Here is a 17,112-nt window from a genome sequence, read left to right as displayed (position 1 = left end):
TGCAGTATTGCCATAAACGCTATATCATTACTTAGCCTCCAACCACCTTTGGAAGGTCGTTTTAAGTAGAATTATCCAAACGTTAGAACCCGATTACACAAAGATGGTAATAAAGTAGCGCCGCTTATGTCCTGATCAGTACTAACGCAGATCGATTTGCTGCGCAAATTATACTTTCACCGATAAACGTTAGTCGATAGCGTTCAGTTTTATATACTTGAAATTGGTTTCCAAAAATTTTAACTATCTTTTAAATTATATCTGCCGTTATTATAACCTAAAATTATTTGTATATACAATTTTTTGTATATATGCAAGCTTACATTCCTTTCCTACATATACTGGATTTTTTTTTTATTAATGTCCACTAGATCAAGGCTATTATTCGAAATTGGAAACCGTCAAATCTGAAAGCATGGTTGTGCTTTTTAATGTGGGTTGAAGAGCCGTGTGCACATTTTGCGTCTTAGGCTTACATATCCGGCATTCTACCTACGAATCAAATGTGGAAAACATTACGTCATTGGGGCGACTGCAAAAACATTAGGTACAAACATCTTTGGTAAAGAAATCGGAACTTGATCTGACAAATAATCTTGTTATATGCATTTGATTACAAAGTGAGAGTTTTAACGTTTACATACTAAGAGTGTAGGTTTTTATATGTTTTTCTCACGAAACCAACTAGTTCATGTAACGAAATCGTTTATAGCCGCCCACTTGATTTGATTTATTCCAATTGTTGCTTTTATTACGTTATATGTGTAGACATTATTCATTTTAGGTAACATGGGTAAGTCCTTTTAATGTAGAGCATATTATATAACATTAAATAATTAAATATGTAATAAAAATCAATATTCTAATTTATTTTTAGAGGAAGATGATGATGAAAGTAGTTTAAACATTTATAAGTACAGACGTGGGAGAGATAGAAGTGATGAATTTTTAAAAGCAATATCCATTGGACATTTTAATGATGAGCAGAACATAATCGTAGAAGTTGATGAGAATAAGCGTCAGAAGACTTATGCTGTATTGCAGGAACACCGAACTGATTTCTCTAACAACAAACTTCGCTATGTTCTTCTAATTTATTGTAATCCTATTTGGAATCTTTCTATATTAATAGCAATTTTGCTTGAATACTTATTAGAGTCGTGTCTCTACACCTTCATCGAACCAAGCAAACGATCGTCCTGGCTGATATTGTCTATATTTTTACTGAATATAACATTTACGCTTGATGTAGCGGTCGTTGTTGGTTTAAAATTCTTCGAAAAGTGGCGCAAGACGCTTAACTTAATGGAACCAGATATGAAACGTGTGATTCTTGATGTTGTACTTGCAATGCCATATTGCTTCATGTATTTGATCAACCGTGAAGATAAAACGACATTTAATATTTATGCGATATCCCCTTTAATAGCCACTGCACGGGTTTATCGAATAATTGAATATTCCTATAATAAATCCTCTGAAGCTGGTACAAATCAATGGACGACTTTTTTGGCTCAATATCTAATATTATTATTGCTGTCAGTGCATACTTGGACCTGCATTTGGTATTTATTTGCCTATAAACATTTTGATATTCATCGCATACGTTCGTCATGGTCTATTGCTGCTTCAAATTTTCCGACAGAAACGATTTTTGATTGGTATTTAGTTGGTGCTTATTGGTCAGTTATGTTTTTTACAACGAATGCATTTGGAGATATATATCCAATAACAACTTATGAAAGAATAATTGCTGCTATTGCCATCCTTTTAGGATTTTTATTGACTACAGTAGTTTTTGTAGGCTCATTAACATCTCTTTTCATAACTATAACAACAAGACGAGCTAGGTATGTCCAACAGTTGAAGAAAATACAAAATCATTTGAAACTTATTAAAATGGACAACGAAACTACAAAACATATTATTAGGTTAGTGCCCAACAAAATAACACTAATAATAAGTATTTTTGCCAAATATTCAACCTTAATTTTTTTTAGGTACTATGAAGACCTATGGTATCAAAAATCTGGGGTCTTCAAACCTAAACTAATAAAACTTTTACCTGCGCCACTACAAATGGAAATGTTTTACGACCTTAATGCAATACCTCTCTACAGTTCTTTACTATTCAGAAAACTTCCGGAAGCATTCCTTAGAAGACTGTCTGTTACAATGAGTCACCAGTTTTATTTACCCGGCGACATTGTTTATAATCATAATCAAAACAAGACTGTTATGGTAAACCTATGTTTTTGCAGTGTCAATATTTACATATATCCTTGGATTGTTTTAATGAAACTGTTCTTAGCGATTTCATTAAATGTAAATAAAAATAGCATTCAATTTTATATATTTTTATTCGTCATGGAATTAAGATTTTTAACAAGTAATCCTTATTAGAAATCTATAACATTTTGCCTTGTTATAATTTTAAGTAGCTTTGAAGAATTAGTTTTAAAAAATCAGTAATTATATTTATATTTAAATAATTCAGATCTGTATAACCACTGGGGTATTGGAGTTGTTGTCAGATGAGGATGATGAAAGCCCAATGATATCTTTTAGAAAAGGGACATGCTTTGGTGAAATCTCTTTAGTCTACAATATACCAGGTAAGTTTGACATTAAAATGTAGATTTTTTGAGAAATATGAATTCCTTAAGGGTAAAACTTTCACAGCAAGGTGTACCGTCAAAGCTGCAACTTATGTTGAATGTCAAGTTCTCAACAAAACAGATTTTATAAAGCTGATGTTAACGTATCCAGATATTGTTGCTTCAATTAGAAACGAAATTCAGGAAAGAATATTAAGAGCTTTAAAAAGAAAACAAAAACAGGACCGTAACGCTCCTTTGTCATTAAATATTTACGCTTCGATACACCGCAAGAAAAGCAGCATTAAATGTCTCAAAAACAGATTACGATATTTACAAGGTACACAGAGAGACAAATTTATGACTTTAGTATAATTAAATAACAATTCATTAAAATGAGATAAAAAATAAATTTGTAACAAGGCCAGATAACATTGGCCTTATAAGAATTAAGATGTATTTGTTGTTAGCAGCTATTTGAAAATATTTGTAGAAATTTGAAAACAATTATTTACAAAAAAGGTTTTTGTTAAAGGAATTACGGACATTGAATATTCTTCTCACGACGATGAACTGGATGAACACTGTTTAGATTTATACATCTTATCCGAACATGTCAAAAAGAAGATGACTGTATTTACCTGTTTGAATCCAAAATTTCCATGGATTTTGGAAACAGAGTGTCACCTTGTTAAATATTGGGAACTGTATATGCTTAGCATTGTATTCTATGTGTGTCTTTTGTACCCCTATTTTATTGGATTTGAAAGAAAATTCCCCGGTGGTGTTTTCTTTTATGCAGAGATAGTAATAACGATATCTCTAGTCTTGAATATGTTTATATCAATAGTTACGGCTGTGAAAACTAAAAAGAAGTATATAAAAACCGTATCCGGAATATTGAATTACCGCATGAATACATTAGGATTTTACTTGGATGCTCTGTCTATAATACCATTTGAGTACATTGTGACCATACATTGTAACGCTACGTATCTAGATAATTATGGGAATCACCTTTTTTATCTTTGCAAGGGAACAAAACTTTGCTTAGTGTGGAGACTGTCAAACTTTTTTGAGAATTTGGAAAAGAAATTACTTTCAAATTCGATTCTCGTTAAAGTAAATACTTTTAATAATATCTTCTGTTCCTATATGTTTAAAAATTGAAGGGTATATGACTTTCGTATATTATTTTATTTTAGATAGCAAAGTACTGTATTTATATTGGATTTATATGTTACTGGTCCGGCACTATATTATATATGGAATCATGTTTCTTGAATAGATGCTCTCAAGAATCGTGGTTTGCTAGGGCTATGACTTGGGAAAATCAGAAAAGCGATGTGTCGGCCAGCAAGTATGTATTGTAAAATAATAAAAAACTATACTAATATAATCAATATCAAAGTGATTAACCTATTTCAGGGTTGTGTAGGTATGCATACTTAATTTTTTATCCATAAACATATATTTTTGGCCTTCCAGAACGAAATATCCAATATTGACATCAGTTTACTTCGCGACCACAACGCTATTATCCGTTGGTTATGGTGATTTTTATCCCGGAGACCAATTCGATATGGGTTTCATAGCATTTCTTAGCTTATACGGTGTATTATTAACTGGATATTGCGTGTCTGAATTTTCCGCTTTAGTAACTCATTGGTCTAGGTACGTTAAAATTAATTCCAATTAATTTTATGACTTAAATACGTTAAGTATAATGCTTATTGTTTTTAGAACAAAAACGGCCTTTTTAGAAGTTATAATCACAATCGATAAATTTATGAAAGAAAATAATATGCACCCAGCAATAAAGTCCAGGATAATGTCTTTTTACGAATTGCAATGGCAATATAATTCGGTAATATTTACACATAATGATAGACTTTAATATGTTTTTATTAATAATACAGCCCTTTTTCTTAATTTGATTAGGGAGTGGAACTTACAGGCGAAAATTGGCTTGAAAAGACGGTTATACCTACAGAACTGCGAAAAAAAGTGCTACATCAAGCGAGATTTAAAACACTGACTTCAATAAAGTTCTTCCAAGTGAAAAATAAAGCTTACATTCACACACTTACAGAAAGTATGTATTTGTGAATGAGAATACGATATGGAACAATGTGTACCTAATTATAACGACCAACACATTATACACGCTTGACCCAGTTGTGTCAATAGTTATCTGCAAAGCTAATTACAACTAGTTTCAACTAAATTCATAAGGTTATATTTTCTCTTGTTCCTTGGATCATAATATCAAACTAAAACTTTCAGTGGCACGTGACATTATTTTACCACCGGGTGAGATTGTTTATTATGGCGGAACTGTTACACGAGAGCTGTATATTATTGAGAGCGGTTACTGTTTGGTGACATGTAGAGAGATGCGAGACACCAAGAAGGAACGAGTCATTGGCCCCGGGAACCATCTGGGATTATTAGTGTTGTTATATGGCGTGCCGGCTGTCAGTACTGTAATTACTTTGACACATTGCAAAGTAAGTGTTAATTTAGTCTGGTACGTAGTAAATGCTAGTGGAATCAACGTGTACCCTAAGTCAAAATATATAATTAAAACATGTTTATTGATACATGTTTACAGTTGATAAGCATCAGTCATTTTGCGTACACGTCCGCTTTAAATCTCTTTCCGGATATGAGAGAACATGAAGGTCTATTTTCTAGTGAAGAATTAAAAAAAATTGAACAACATGCAAAGTCACAGAACGCCAATGCTTATTTAAAACACTATAACCTTTTAGTGGGTCCTCATAAAAAACACATAACAAGTATTGTGCAAAATCTTTTTAATGGTAATTAAAAATGTATTCGAACAGGTGATAACTGTAATATGAAGATATATTAAAAAAAAATTATATAATTTCAAACAGATTCATTTATAAATGTGTTGGATCACTATAGAAATAAAAATGAGAGTTATTTGAAATCATATAGGAACTTCAAAGTTTTAAACAAAATATCGCCATACTTGTTAATGCCTATCGTTATTAAGCCCGACGGCCTGTTCCTCAGAATCTGGGCTGTTCTTAGAGTATGCGCATCCTATATTTTAAGTTTAGTAATTCCCGTAAGTATTTTTTTTAATATAAGACACAATAAAATATTTGTAAAATACCGTTCAATACATTTACCTACTATTCTAAGTGATGACTTTTTGAACCTCTTTAGATCACAGTTGCAATGGCCCCAACTTATGATAGATTTAACATAATTATAGTAACATGTGAAGCAATTTGTTATATTGACTTGTATTTAATGATGCACGTTGCTTTTTATGGTTCCAAAAACCAACTGATATACCATCCCTATTTAACGGCAAAAAATTACCTCAGGGTAAGGTCTATTTTAATCCAGGCTTATAAAGAGGGTAATTAAAATAATATTTAAAATATCTAGCGTATTTCAAATGTATCTCATTTTTTAATTTCAGCGAACATTTGGTGTTGATTTTATTACCTGTTTTCCATGGTACGCGATATGGAAGTTATTTGTACCCAGGCATAATGAAAACCACACTAAAGGAGATCATTTCCTCAATCCACACATGTACCATTGTATCATTCGGTTGGCTAATGTTTTACAAATATATAAATTATACGCAATTTTTTGGGCTGAATCCATAAATGCTTTAAAAAGGGTAATTTAGTGCTTTCAATATAATTTATTTAAATACTTCATTTTTAAGAAAAATGTCTTTTAATTTAGGCATGTATTTTGTTACAGGCTTATTTTATGAGCGTACTGCAATTTTTTCTGTTGACAATTTTTTTCCTGAACCTATACACGTCAATATTATTAACAATGACATGTAGATACGTCACAGCTAACGATGAAGACGATTTTGTCAGGAAGGTGCATAAGTTGTCAGTACTGAATGGACCCTATATAAAAACGCAATACAATTCGGGCGGAAACATAATATGCAAAGTTGGTACGATTAAATTAGATACCTATTGCTACACAAATGATATCCGGTTATTAAAATACATAAGATTTTTATGTACTTGTCTATTAAGGTTCTTGGTTAGATAGCACAAAGATATTTAAAGACGCCTATTTGAGTCCATCTAAAGCATATCTTCTGTCATATTATTGGGCATCTACGAGTTTTACTGGCGCTGGATTCGGTGATATCACAGCTCAAAACACCTCCCACATGATACTCTCTATATGTATAAACATACATGGAGTGTTGTTTTTTGGGTGAGTTGATTTTCTTGTTCCTCCCTATTTGGTTACACATGATTAATTCTCATATCTATATTTTGTCACTCTATGTGACTCGAATAACAAAGTAATTAAGTGAATGTGGCAACATATGGAACAAACAATATCAGTAGACTGGAAAAATTCATTATGGGCTTAACGTTATATAATATTAATTTTTATTATTTCAAAGATATGTTTATTCAAAAATTGCTTCCTTAAAAGCAATGGCTGACCAAGTTGTAACAACGTTCCAAGAAAATCTTAAGCATTTAGAATTATTTTTAAATCGAGAAAAAGTCCCTTATCTACTAAAGAAAACGGCTATCGAATATTGGAAATATCAATGGAAGAGAACTGGCGGTTGGTCGGTGAGATAAATGAGTTGCAATTCGTATTAAAAGACAAAATTGCTGATATCATATTACCAATTATGCGAAATAACCTGTTATTTTTATCAAGCATCAAAAAATTTTGGGAAAACTACATGCCAACTTAAATGAAGATGCCGTTTTATACATGTACGAAAAAACATTAAGAGAAATACCGTTATTTGAAGACGTGGAATACTCTTTCTTTAGAGCTTTCGCTAAAAACCTCAGAGAACGTTATCTTCAGAAAGGTTACATGATGCTGAGATCCAATGAGGTCATAACTGACATGTACATAATTTATCGTGGTAAAGTAAGTCGCTTACAGTAAGAATCTATTAAAATTATACGAGACAAACATAAATTATCCAAAACCTTTTAAGGTGGATATAATAAATAATACTAATGAGGTAGAGGCTTGTATGGGGCCAGGTGGTATTTTTGGAAACATCCGTGGAGCTGCCAGATATCTAACCATATCTAATGTTGTTGCTTCGAGAAATACGGATTTGCTAGTCATTGAGGGATCAAGCTTTTATACTCTATTAAAAGTAAGTTTTATCCTTAAATTTTTGTACAGTCATGGACAAAAGTATTTATTTTAATAGTATATATACCTTGGGATAATGTTTCTAAAAATAAACAAACAAATTTTACACCTTATCTTAGACTATAGTCTATTATATATTAGTTTTGTTATATATATAATATATTATACATATAATAAAACTAATATTTTTCGGATTATACTACGCGTATTTTATTGTTTTAAAAAACTACATAATAGTCTTAGATCTCATTATATTATACATTTCTACTTTTCTAGTATTTTCCGGCTGTATTAAGAAAAGTTAAATATTGTGTTGATTCTACAACAAAGGATTACGTCTTGCCAACAATAATGTCAGAGCAATCCAGTGCTGAAGTTTGTATTATCCGTGGAATGTATTGGTGAACATTTGGTTGTATAATTAAAATATTTTTCAATATTCAGATAAGAACGTTTCCTCTAACTTATGAAGCTGATGACAATGAAGACGAAGACGAAATAGACCAAGATGTTTATCTCGATGTAAATTCAAATTCCGATTTAAATACACGATGCGAATGGACATTTTAAGATTATATAATTGTTTCAGAGTCCTGACAAGAGCATTGCTGAATCTCATGGATCGAGATCAATTGCTTCCGGCGGTTACTCTGATTATATTTCGGCCATTTGGCTAATAGTGAAGCCTCATAAGTAAAAAAAAGCATCATCAATTTTTATTTTGAGATCCAATTTTTTTAAAGGAAATTTAATTAGTACGTTTTTATACATTTAGATGGTTCCAGAGTAGCATCGTACCAGATTGTAAATGGGTCATATTTATAGGTATTTATGGCAGTTTTTTGAATTTCATAAAGTATGAAACTTATAATGTGCAACAAATAACTTCGCAGATTATCTCATAATCCTTCTCGCATACGTTGATTTTATGATTCTGGTCTACCAAATGGCCTTCTTGTCTAATGAGTACTTTTTCTACATCTGTGTTGTCTTTGATGTGATATTTCTGTACAAAGTGTTTCTGGATGTTCACACGGGATATATGAATAGATATGGAGATTATGTTTTGAATCCAAAGAAAGTGAGAAAAATGTAAGCCCTGAGTTTATTATTTGAATGGAATTGAATGTATAAGCAAAACCTAACAAGGGATTTTAATTATTACAGGTACTTCTCTAAAACATTTCTGCGCAGACGCGACTTTCTAACTAATTTGCCGATATGTTACTTAGCTTTTGCTATGAACTTGTCGTCATCGATGCAGCTCGCTTTATTCTGCTATTTAAGAACACCACAACTATTCAGAATATCGTATTTATTTACATATCGACAGTATAGGAAAATTAACATTGGTTCATCGAACTTATTTCTGAAGCTAACGTAAAAAAATTATATAAAATATTTAAATGAAATTATGTACAAATTATCTCAAAGCATTAATTTCGTCTTTCATTTAATCAGAACAATTGGAATATGGGCATCTCTGCTTTCGCATGTAAATGCTTGCCTGTTTTTTAAGATGTCATGTCTGACACCAGTTCAATGTACTTCAGACAATTGGATAACAAAAGGGAATCTCAATTTGAGGGTTAATTACTCCGAGGTAATATACGTATACATACTTTGTATTTACAAATAGATTTTAATAATATATTATGTTAATTTTTCAGGATAATTTCTTTGCACTTTATATAGCGTCATTGTGGTACATGATAAACTTATTAACAATAACAGGATCTGGAGATGTGACGGCTCAAAATGATTTCGAAGTTATCGAAACAATTTTTATAACTTTAGTTATAAAATTTTGTACGGGTTTGTATCGTACATTTAAGTTCTTTAGACAATTTTTCCAATTAGAGCTATGATTTAAGCTATTGGAATTAAAATTTCAAGTCGATATTTAAATTTTAACAAGTTTATAAAATCTTTACATAATTTGTCTTGTTTGGAAATGCTCAAAGATAAAAAACATTTAATAAGAGAAAATGACAGTATTAGAAATAGCGTTTAACCCAAACAAATCCACATAAAATATTCTTGAATTACAAATATTTGTCGATATATTATTTATTTATTTTAAATTCGCTATCGAGCCTATTTTCAGAAGTTATAATAAGATTATTTTCTTTGTTCCAAGACTATAGCGACCAAACATTTTTACCAAATGGGTTAAGTATTTCATTAACAAAACACGAACAATTACAAATTATTATCGATAGTTTTTAAAACCGCTTTATGAACTCAGGACTCTTAATATCCGAAATGTCCGCTATGATCAGCGCTCATTCGTCATCTCGAATCGAATACGACTACGCGATTAACGAGTTGAAGGACGGCTTAAGGGACACAGATCTTAGTGCGCATCAAATGAACAAGATGTGGGACTACGTTAGGGAACTGTGGAACCGACAACAGGGAAAACAAGTAACTTAGTTTACACCGTATATACATTATATATTAAGTATAATGCACACAGATTTCTCATAGTACATTAGTAATAAGGTCTTATAATATTGTTAGTTATGCGAGCTATGTGTTCATTATTTTCCTTTCTCCTGTCTGGAAGCTACATAATGTAGCCGTATGAAATAGATAAGGAATTAATTTAATTCAATCCGCAATTCAATATATAACAACGTCTATCTGTGTCTGTCATATCAAGCTAACAAATAAGGTGTTACAGATGTAACTAAACATAATTTTGAAGTTTTAACATAATTGCACAAACAGAAATTTCTAGAAAACTATATGTTTTTAAATATGAAGTTAATTTTAAGATGCCGGAACTAGTATACCGGCTGCCGTTCCGACTTCGCTGTCACGTAATGCAAGCGGTATACGGCAGTCATATAAGGGAATCGTTGATATTCAAGAAAACAAGCGATGACTTCAAACGGATGCTGGCTATGTGGTTGAAACATTGCGTTTTCTTCCCCGGCAATTACATCGTACAGTGCGGGGACGCGGATCAGTGTATATACTTCATACATAGAGGACAGGTATATAATAGAAAGACGCGGATTGAAACAATAGTATACATAAATAAATGTAACAAAATTCATATAATTATATATAGAATTTTTAATACAACACTAGCGGGAAACGAGTCCAGTCCGTCCGTTCAGTCCGTTTCGTAAATAGCCTATTGTGTCCTAACAGAAGTATTTGAATAAGTCATCCTGATGATATCATTATGTATTATTTTTTTTAATCATAATTCAAGTAATGGCTTTCGCGAGTATTAATTAAAATGAAACTAATATTATTCGGATGACTACGCTTATTTTATTATATTTAAAAACTACATACTCCAGACGTCTCGGTCACTTCGCACCAACCGTGATCACGGCCAGACGAGATGTGAATAATATTAGTTTCATTTATAATTCAAGCATTCAAGCATTTACGTATAATTGGCTTCGTTCATTTATTTTTGTCTTGACATTAGTTAAGTATAAGTATAAGTATATATATATATATACATATATATATACAATAACACGACATGTATATGTTATTGCTGATGATAAGAATATATATATGAATTACTACAGGTTGAAGTGTTGACAGTTCATCAGAACTTGACCGAGTCTGTGTATGACATTCTTGGACCGGAGGACAGCTTTGGAATAGCTCAGGTTACGTTTAAAACATTTCTATGATATGTGTCACTTACAAATAAAATCAAAAACTCATTAGAGATATTGTCAAGGTAACAATACGCACTAAAAACAAAGCAAACCGAAAATTAACAAAAATGAATTATATTGTTATCTGTATTAGTATTATTATAAATATGGAAGTTTGTGGCGATGCACAGACGTTTGTTGTTCATCTATTAAAAAACTATTTGACGGATTCGGACGAAACTTAACAGTAATGTAGCCTTCACACAAGAATAGGACATGTGCTATAATTGATACGAGAATTATTTGTAGTCACGAAGTCACAGATAAAAACTAGTTTAATAAAAATAATAATGAAATTTTTTTCATATAATTAAAAAAAAATATTTACAGGGTCTTTTTGTCGGTGTGACACACCATTTCTCATTCAGGGCGCGCACCGTCGTCGACATAGTGTACTTGAAACTGGACGAGTGGAAGTATTTACTTGATTTTTATCCGTCATCAGCTAAATTAGTACGACGCAAAGTTGAGAACGTATATCTAGCGATATGACATTATAGTGATGTATAAAATAAATATAATGGTTAAAATAACAAATAAAACAATATAAAAATAAATATAAGAACATATAATTTGAGTTACAATAAGCTAACAGTGTGGATAAGCAGATTATAACCAAAATATAGTAAGCTACTACAAAATTAGTCACTTGGTATTCGCTTACGCTTTCTACTTCGGGCTGATATATTCAATTCTTGAGTATCCTTAAGTATTTCCGACACATCCATTTGCTCTGCGCTAGTATTCCCTTGGGTTTGGCTTTGTAATAACTGGGTCTGCGTTAGTCTGGAATGAAAAAAGACACGTACGTAATTATTACATTATAGCTAAAAACATCACTATTCCTATATTAATTCTACATTATTATTAATTACTATGAAAACAGATCAGCAAATAAAAAATAAGATAGAACGAAATAAATGCAGTTACGAGTAAAGCTTCTACATTATATAGTCTTAGTTTAGAGATCAGTCGATTTAAACTTATTTCAAGAAAAAAAAACAGTTATTTTTTTTAAACAATGGCACTGGAATCGTGGTATATCCTGCCAATGTCAACGTATTTTATGTTATTAATAATTAGGAAGCTTAACTAATAACGATTTTTACCGATATATAATATTATTATACAAAATAATTAAAAATAAAAATAATTAAAAACCTAAAATTTGCAAACAGAATACACGTTTTTTTTATATCCAGCAAAAAATTATACACAATTTTTTTATCAATAAATAAATTATTAATAAAAAAATTGAATTATAAAAATAATCAATACTTTTTTTAAGCATCATTTAATATGTTAGTATAACACAGATTTGCTTCCCAGATTTTTTAAAACCGACTGTTACTTTTAAATTCCATTAAACAGAATTAAATTTATGAAATACATAATTCATTATATTTAAATATATTTTTTGTATAATAAATATTTTTCACATATATTATGGTAAGCTGAATAGTTTTGATATTATCTTCGTACATAAGTTTAAAAAAATTGTGTTATGTTAATAAAAGTGACACATAAAATAAAAGTGACACACCCTTGAGTGGTTCAGAATGAGTTAGCATTCAAAAATTATCTGATACTTAGGTTGGATATAAAAAAAAAACTTTAATCTTAAATTTGGTAAATTATTTAATGTTGTCTTAATAAAGCCCATATTTTAGGAACTTCCTATGCTACTTCTTTCAAAAGCTTTGATAGCTGTATAATAATAAACTAAAGTACTGTGAAAACTAAACCGAAAGATTGACAAAACATGACAGAAATTGACTTGATTGACAAAACATGAAAAAAAAAAACACACACACACATATATATTTCACAAACAGTTGGTTAGGCTATTAAAAGAAATATGAAACTACTCAGCCCATTAATATCTATCTAGTCATTCTGGGTTCAATAACTTCAACATATTTAATGAAAACTTTAAAATTCAGTGATTTGTTACCAAGCTATTGAATAAATATATGATAAAACACTCAAAATAATTATTAAATAATGGCAGGACCTGAAATCATTTAAGACAATGGAATTTGGATACTCAAAGTATGGCTGTTTACTTAACCTTCAAGAATAATCAAGACCACTAAATGCTTTATCACAGTAACCACTGTAGTTAGAGCTGCATTTAATAGAAGAAACACTAGCTCCCTATGGACCTTCTAAAAGTGGTGTCTTTATAATTATAACTATCTTATCAGAAAAATGAGTTCTTCATTTAAAACTTTTTTTTGCTTTGGGGTAGTTTTTTATTACTTTCTTACTAACAAAGGGGGAATTATATTATGCAAGGACTCTCTATAGGACTACCTACTAATAACTAATGGTTAACTTATTGTGCAGATAGTTCAGTGGTAGTTATAAAGTAAACCCATACAAAAATCTTAATAGTTTTAGATGTCCTAATGAGTAGAGAAGTTTTGCCAAGAACATTCTCAAAGCAAGTTACTACATTATAAAAGGATTGTCATAGCTCTAGCAATAGCAGCACATAGTAAACTTTAATAGTTTTTTACCATTTAAAGCTCAACATTGGTATTGATCTTTGCGAGTATAAAAAAATACATCTTTATTCATTTTGTTATTTTTTTAAGGAACTTTCATATGTACGATATATAAGAATTTCGCGAGTATTCATTTAAATGAAACTAATATTTTCGAGTGTAAAATGAAAATTATGAAAATTGTCATCTCTGCCCGTGACCACACTTGCTGCAAAGTAACTGTAACTTCTGAAGTATATAGTTTAAAATAGTAATAAACACATAGCTAAACTGAAAATATTACTTTTATTTAAACAATTTCATACCTTGAGTTATTAAGTCGGCTAAGATGAGTCTCGCTGTATTCAGCTCTGCAGCACGGCCATTTCCTTACTTTATCCAAACATACATTCAAACAACGTGTGTGAATTGTTTCATCACACGCTGGACAATTAATGCCCTGGAAATGGAAAATTTATATCTTAATACATATTTATAGATAATATTAATTGATATTCATGTATACATTAAGTGATATATAAATATTATCCGATGAAAATTACTATTTAATTAAAGTGAAGGACAACTTGGAAGTAAATGAATATGGACCGCTCATAATATACATATATACTATGACTTATATTGTGACAGTTAATATTGAAAATTGTATTTTGAGAAATTTTATATTAAACATTCATTTTTTAAGAAAAAAATAAATGCCAAATAATTTAATTTTCATACCAAAACACGCAATTAATAAAAAAAAACACTATCAAAATTATTATTATCATAAACACACATTAAATTTCAAACAAATATTGTTTTTAATCTACAATATGTGTTACATTTTAAATTGAAAAAATGAAAGTTTGTGAAAATATAATGTCTGGCATTCATGTTATGTTTCGTACATACCCTAAAAACCATTTGCTTGCATATTGTACAGTTTTGAACATAATCTGGTAAATTGTCTTTCAAGTATCTCTCAAACTCATGGATAGCTCGTATACCCAGTGCATAATTTGTTATATTTAAATCCAAATAATGCATTCTGTACCAGGTTTTTAGTAACGCCTGAAAAATATAACTAATAGTCAGTCTTTGTTTTATACAATTTGTGGTTTTTTGTTTTTCATAAATCTTATAAAAAAATTATCAAATTTAAATTGAAATCATTGTATAAATACAATTTTAAGTGATGTTATTTCATACCTTAATATTAGCATGCAAAGCTAAAAATTGTAACTAGTGTATAAAATAACATTATCGTAATACCTTTTCTTTACAAGATTCGCTTTAGATTCCATGATAATTTATTTATAACACATTAATGTTTAGGAGAGTATATAAATTTATATATTATATATAAAAAAAGAGATACAGAAATTAAAAGTTATATCTAATATTTATTTAGGTAAGTTTTGTTTTTAACTTAAAAATAATAATTGCAGTAGGGTTCTAAACTATCTTATTTACCTTAGCATCTGTTTTATGTAAAGTTGGTTTAACTTTACTAACTAAATTGAGTGCTTGTATTTCTGTTATTTCCCTGTTTTCAGTAGTAACGATTTCTTCCATTAAGATTCTAAAATAATCTAACTTATTTGGTGCAAACATATTTTGTAATTTGGTCGTATCATCATACCCAAGGCAAAGGAACACTAGTTTCCTTTCTAATGTCAACTCATCAATAACAATTTTAATTGTCTGCTCAAATGGTCTTATAGATTTATTTATATCTTCTATGACATTTTCTAAGGAAGAAGTTGAAAATTCTGGAAAATAAGATACAGTATGATTCCTCTTCCTGTGCTGTATGTTTTAAAGAAATTCAATAAAAATAAAGATCGCGAATTAAGTTTTCAAGAAAGGAAAAATACTCATATTGAAGTACCTGGTAAAGACTTAAATATCTTCATACCATCTTCAAATGTTACCACGCCTTGACTTGCAATTGATCGTAATAAAAATCTATGTGAGTTACCGTATAACATTTTTAGTAATTCTAATACGGTTATTAAGTATATTTACACCAACTTAATGAAGCATGAAATACCGATGTTGCTCAGAAGTCAGTATTTGGGTAATTAAAAAAAAAACAAATTGTCAAATGTCAAATTATTTAGGTCTGACGTCTGAATGTTTGATTCTATGTTTACTAGTATTAGATTCAAGGGTAATAATCTCATTTAAGAGATAATAAACATATATCCTTCGTTAAATTATTAAAGACCTACATCGGTTAATTATCTTTGATTTCATTGTAATTTGACTATGATTTTACAGGATAATTAAACTCCATCCCTGATTACTTAGTTACATTCCACGTATTAAAAGTAAACACTTTTATGTTGAAGAGGCATTATAACTGATTATTATTAATATACTACAATTAACAGGCTTATATACATATATATAATTCTCTAAAATTTTCAAATTAGTACAGTTCTTTATTTTAATATTCTTGTGTTATTTAAATCTTGCAAAACTCCATCTTTTAATATTTTATTATTTTGAAAAATTCAGGCATGTTTCGAAAAAACTGCAACTATATACTTATTTTATAATAATGGATGCTTACTTCAAAAATATTCTCAAAATATGAAGCACGTATTTATTACGCAATTAAGTATTTTATTAAACTCTTTCGTGACACTTCACATAATTTTTTTAGCAGTATTCTTTAATAAAAGTTACCACAGTGTCTGCATTAGCTTGATCTTTGTTTTGCGGTTGAGGGCCCTGTTTCTCCAAATCCTCTCAACTCTCTTTACCGTCATTTTGGACATCTGTGATCTTCGGATAAACTCTTGGTCGCAATCACCATTGTCACTGATCTGTGTTCCTAACTACACGTCCAGGTCAAACATCTGGTTGGTTCGCTTCATGATACCGCTACAATCAATGAACATTAGCTTGTTTTACTCCTGTTTATATGGAGCCTATATTTACTTTGGAGGTGGTGGTGGCCTTGAAGTTAAAGACCCGCCTCTCATGCATGAGGATGCGGCTTCGGAACCCGGATAGTACTAATGTGATTTATCCGAGTCACATGTACTTTCTAAGAATATTTAAACACCACTGACAGACGGTGAAGGAAAACATTCTGAGGAAACCTGGGCTTATAATTTCAGATTATAAGTTTGTAATTACCAATCCACCTTGAGCAAGTGT

The 17,112-nt window shown here is 30.3% G+C and overlaps 2 protein-coding genes across 5 annotated transcripts; one reads left to right on the top strand and one right to left on the bottom strand.

The window, feature by feature from the left end:
• The first annotated feature begins 342 nt into the window (after positions 1-342).
• Positions 343-12,320, top strand: LOC116769125 (uncharacterized). 4 transcript variants are annotated; one of them, XM_061529031.1, is made up of 33 exons: positions 346-793; positions 878-1,099; positions 1,805-1,931; positions 2,001-2,241; positions 2,498-2,615; positions 2,683-2,937; positions 3,133-3,719; positions 3,803-3,957; positions 4,086-4,271; positions 4,341-4,464; positions 4,539-4,692; positions 4,884-5,107; positions 5,212-5,422; positions 5,501-5,697; positions 5,799-5,963; positions 6,061-6,267; positions 6,354-6,561; positions 6,647-6,833; positions 7,030-7,207; positions 7,299-7,520; positions 7,591-7,758; positions 8,034-8,132; positions 8,202-8,279; positions 8,347-8,450; positions 8,533-8,582; positions 8,651-8,849; positions 8,925-9,137; positions 9,219-9,360; positions 9,428-9,572; positions 10,006-10,184; positions 10,538-10,759; positions 11,315-11,398; positions 11,780-12,320. In XM_061529031.1, the coding sequence occupies exons 1-33, from the start codon at positions 790-792 to the stop codon at positions 11,939-11,941; spliced, it is 5,817 nt and encodes a 1,938-aa protein (XP_061385015.1). In that variant the 5' UTR covers positions 346-789; the 3' UTR covers positions 11,942-12,320. The 4 variants fall into 4 exon arrangements, with proteins under 4 accessions (XP_061384996.1, XP_061385015.1, XP_061385002.1 ...); XM_061529012.1 differs by having other exon boundaries at positions 343-793; positions 878-1,931; XM_061529018.1 differs by lacking the exon at positions 5,799-5,963 and having other exon boundaries at positions 348-793; positions 878-1,931.
• On the bottom strand, positions 12,003-16,028 carry LOC116769124 (uncharacterized). The gene is made up of 5 exons (XM_032660149.2): positions 15,833-16,028; positions 15,415-15,713; positions 14,854-15,012; positions 14,265-14,398; positions 12,003-12,235 (listed from the first exon to the last, which is right to left on the bottom strand). The coding sequence occupies exons 1-5, from the start codon at positions 15,930-15,932 to the stop codon at positions 12,091-12,093; spliced, it is 837 nt and encodes a 278-aa protein (XP_032516040.2). The 5' UTR covers positions 15,933-16,028; the 3' UTR covers positions 12,003-12,090.
• Positions 16,029-17,112: the final 1,084 nt, after the last annotated feature.

Source organism: Danaus plexippus, chromosome 5 (assembly GCF_018135715.1).
Source record: "Danaus plexippus chromosome 5, MEX_DaPlex, whole genome shotgun sequence".
Taxonomy (NCBI): Eukaryota; Metazoa; Arthropoda; class Insecta; order Lepidoptera; family Nymphalidae; genus Danaus; species Danaus plexippus.
This window is presented reverse-complemented; position numbering and strand designations above follow the sequence as displayed.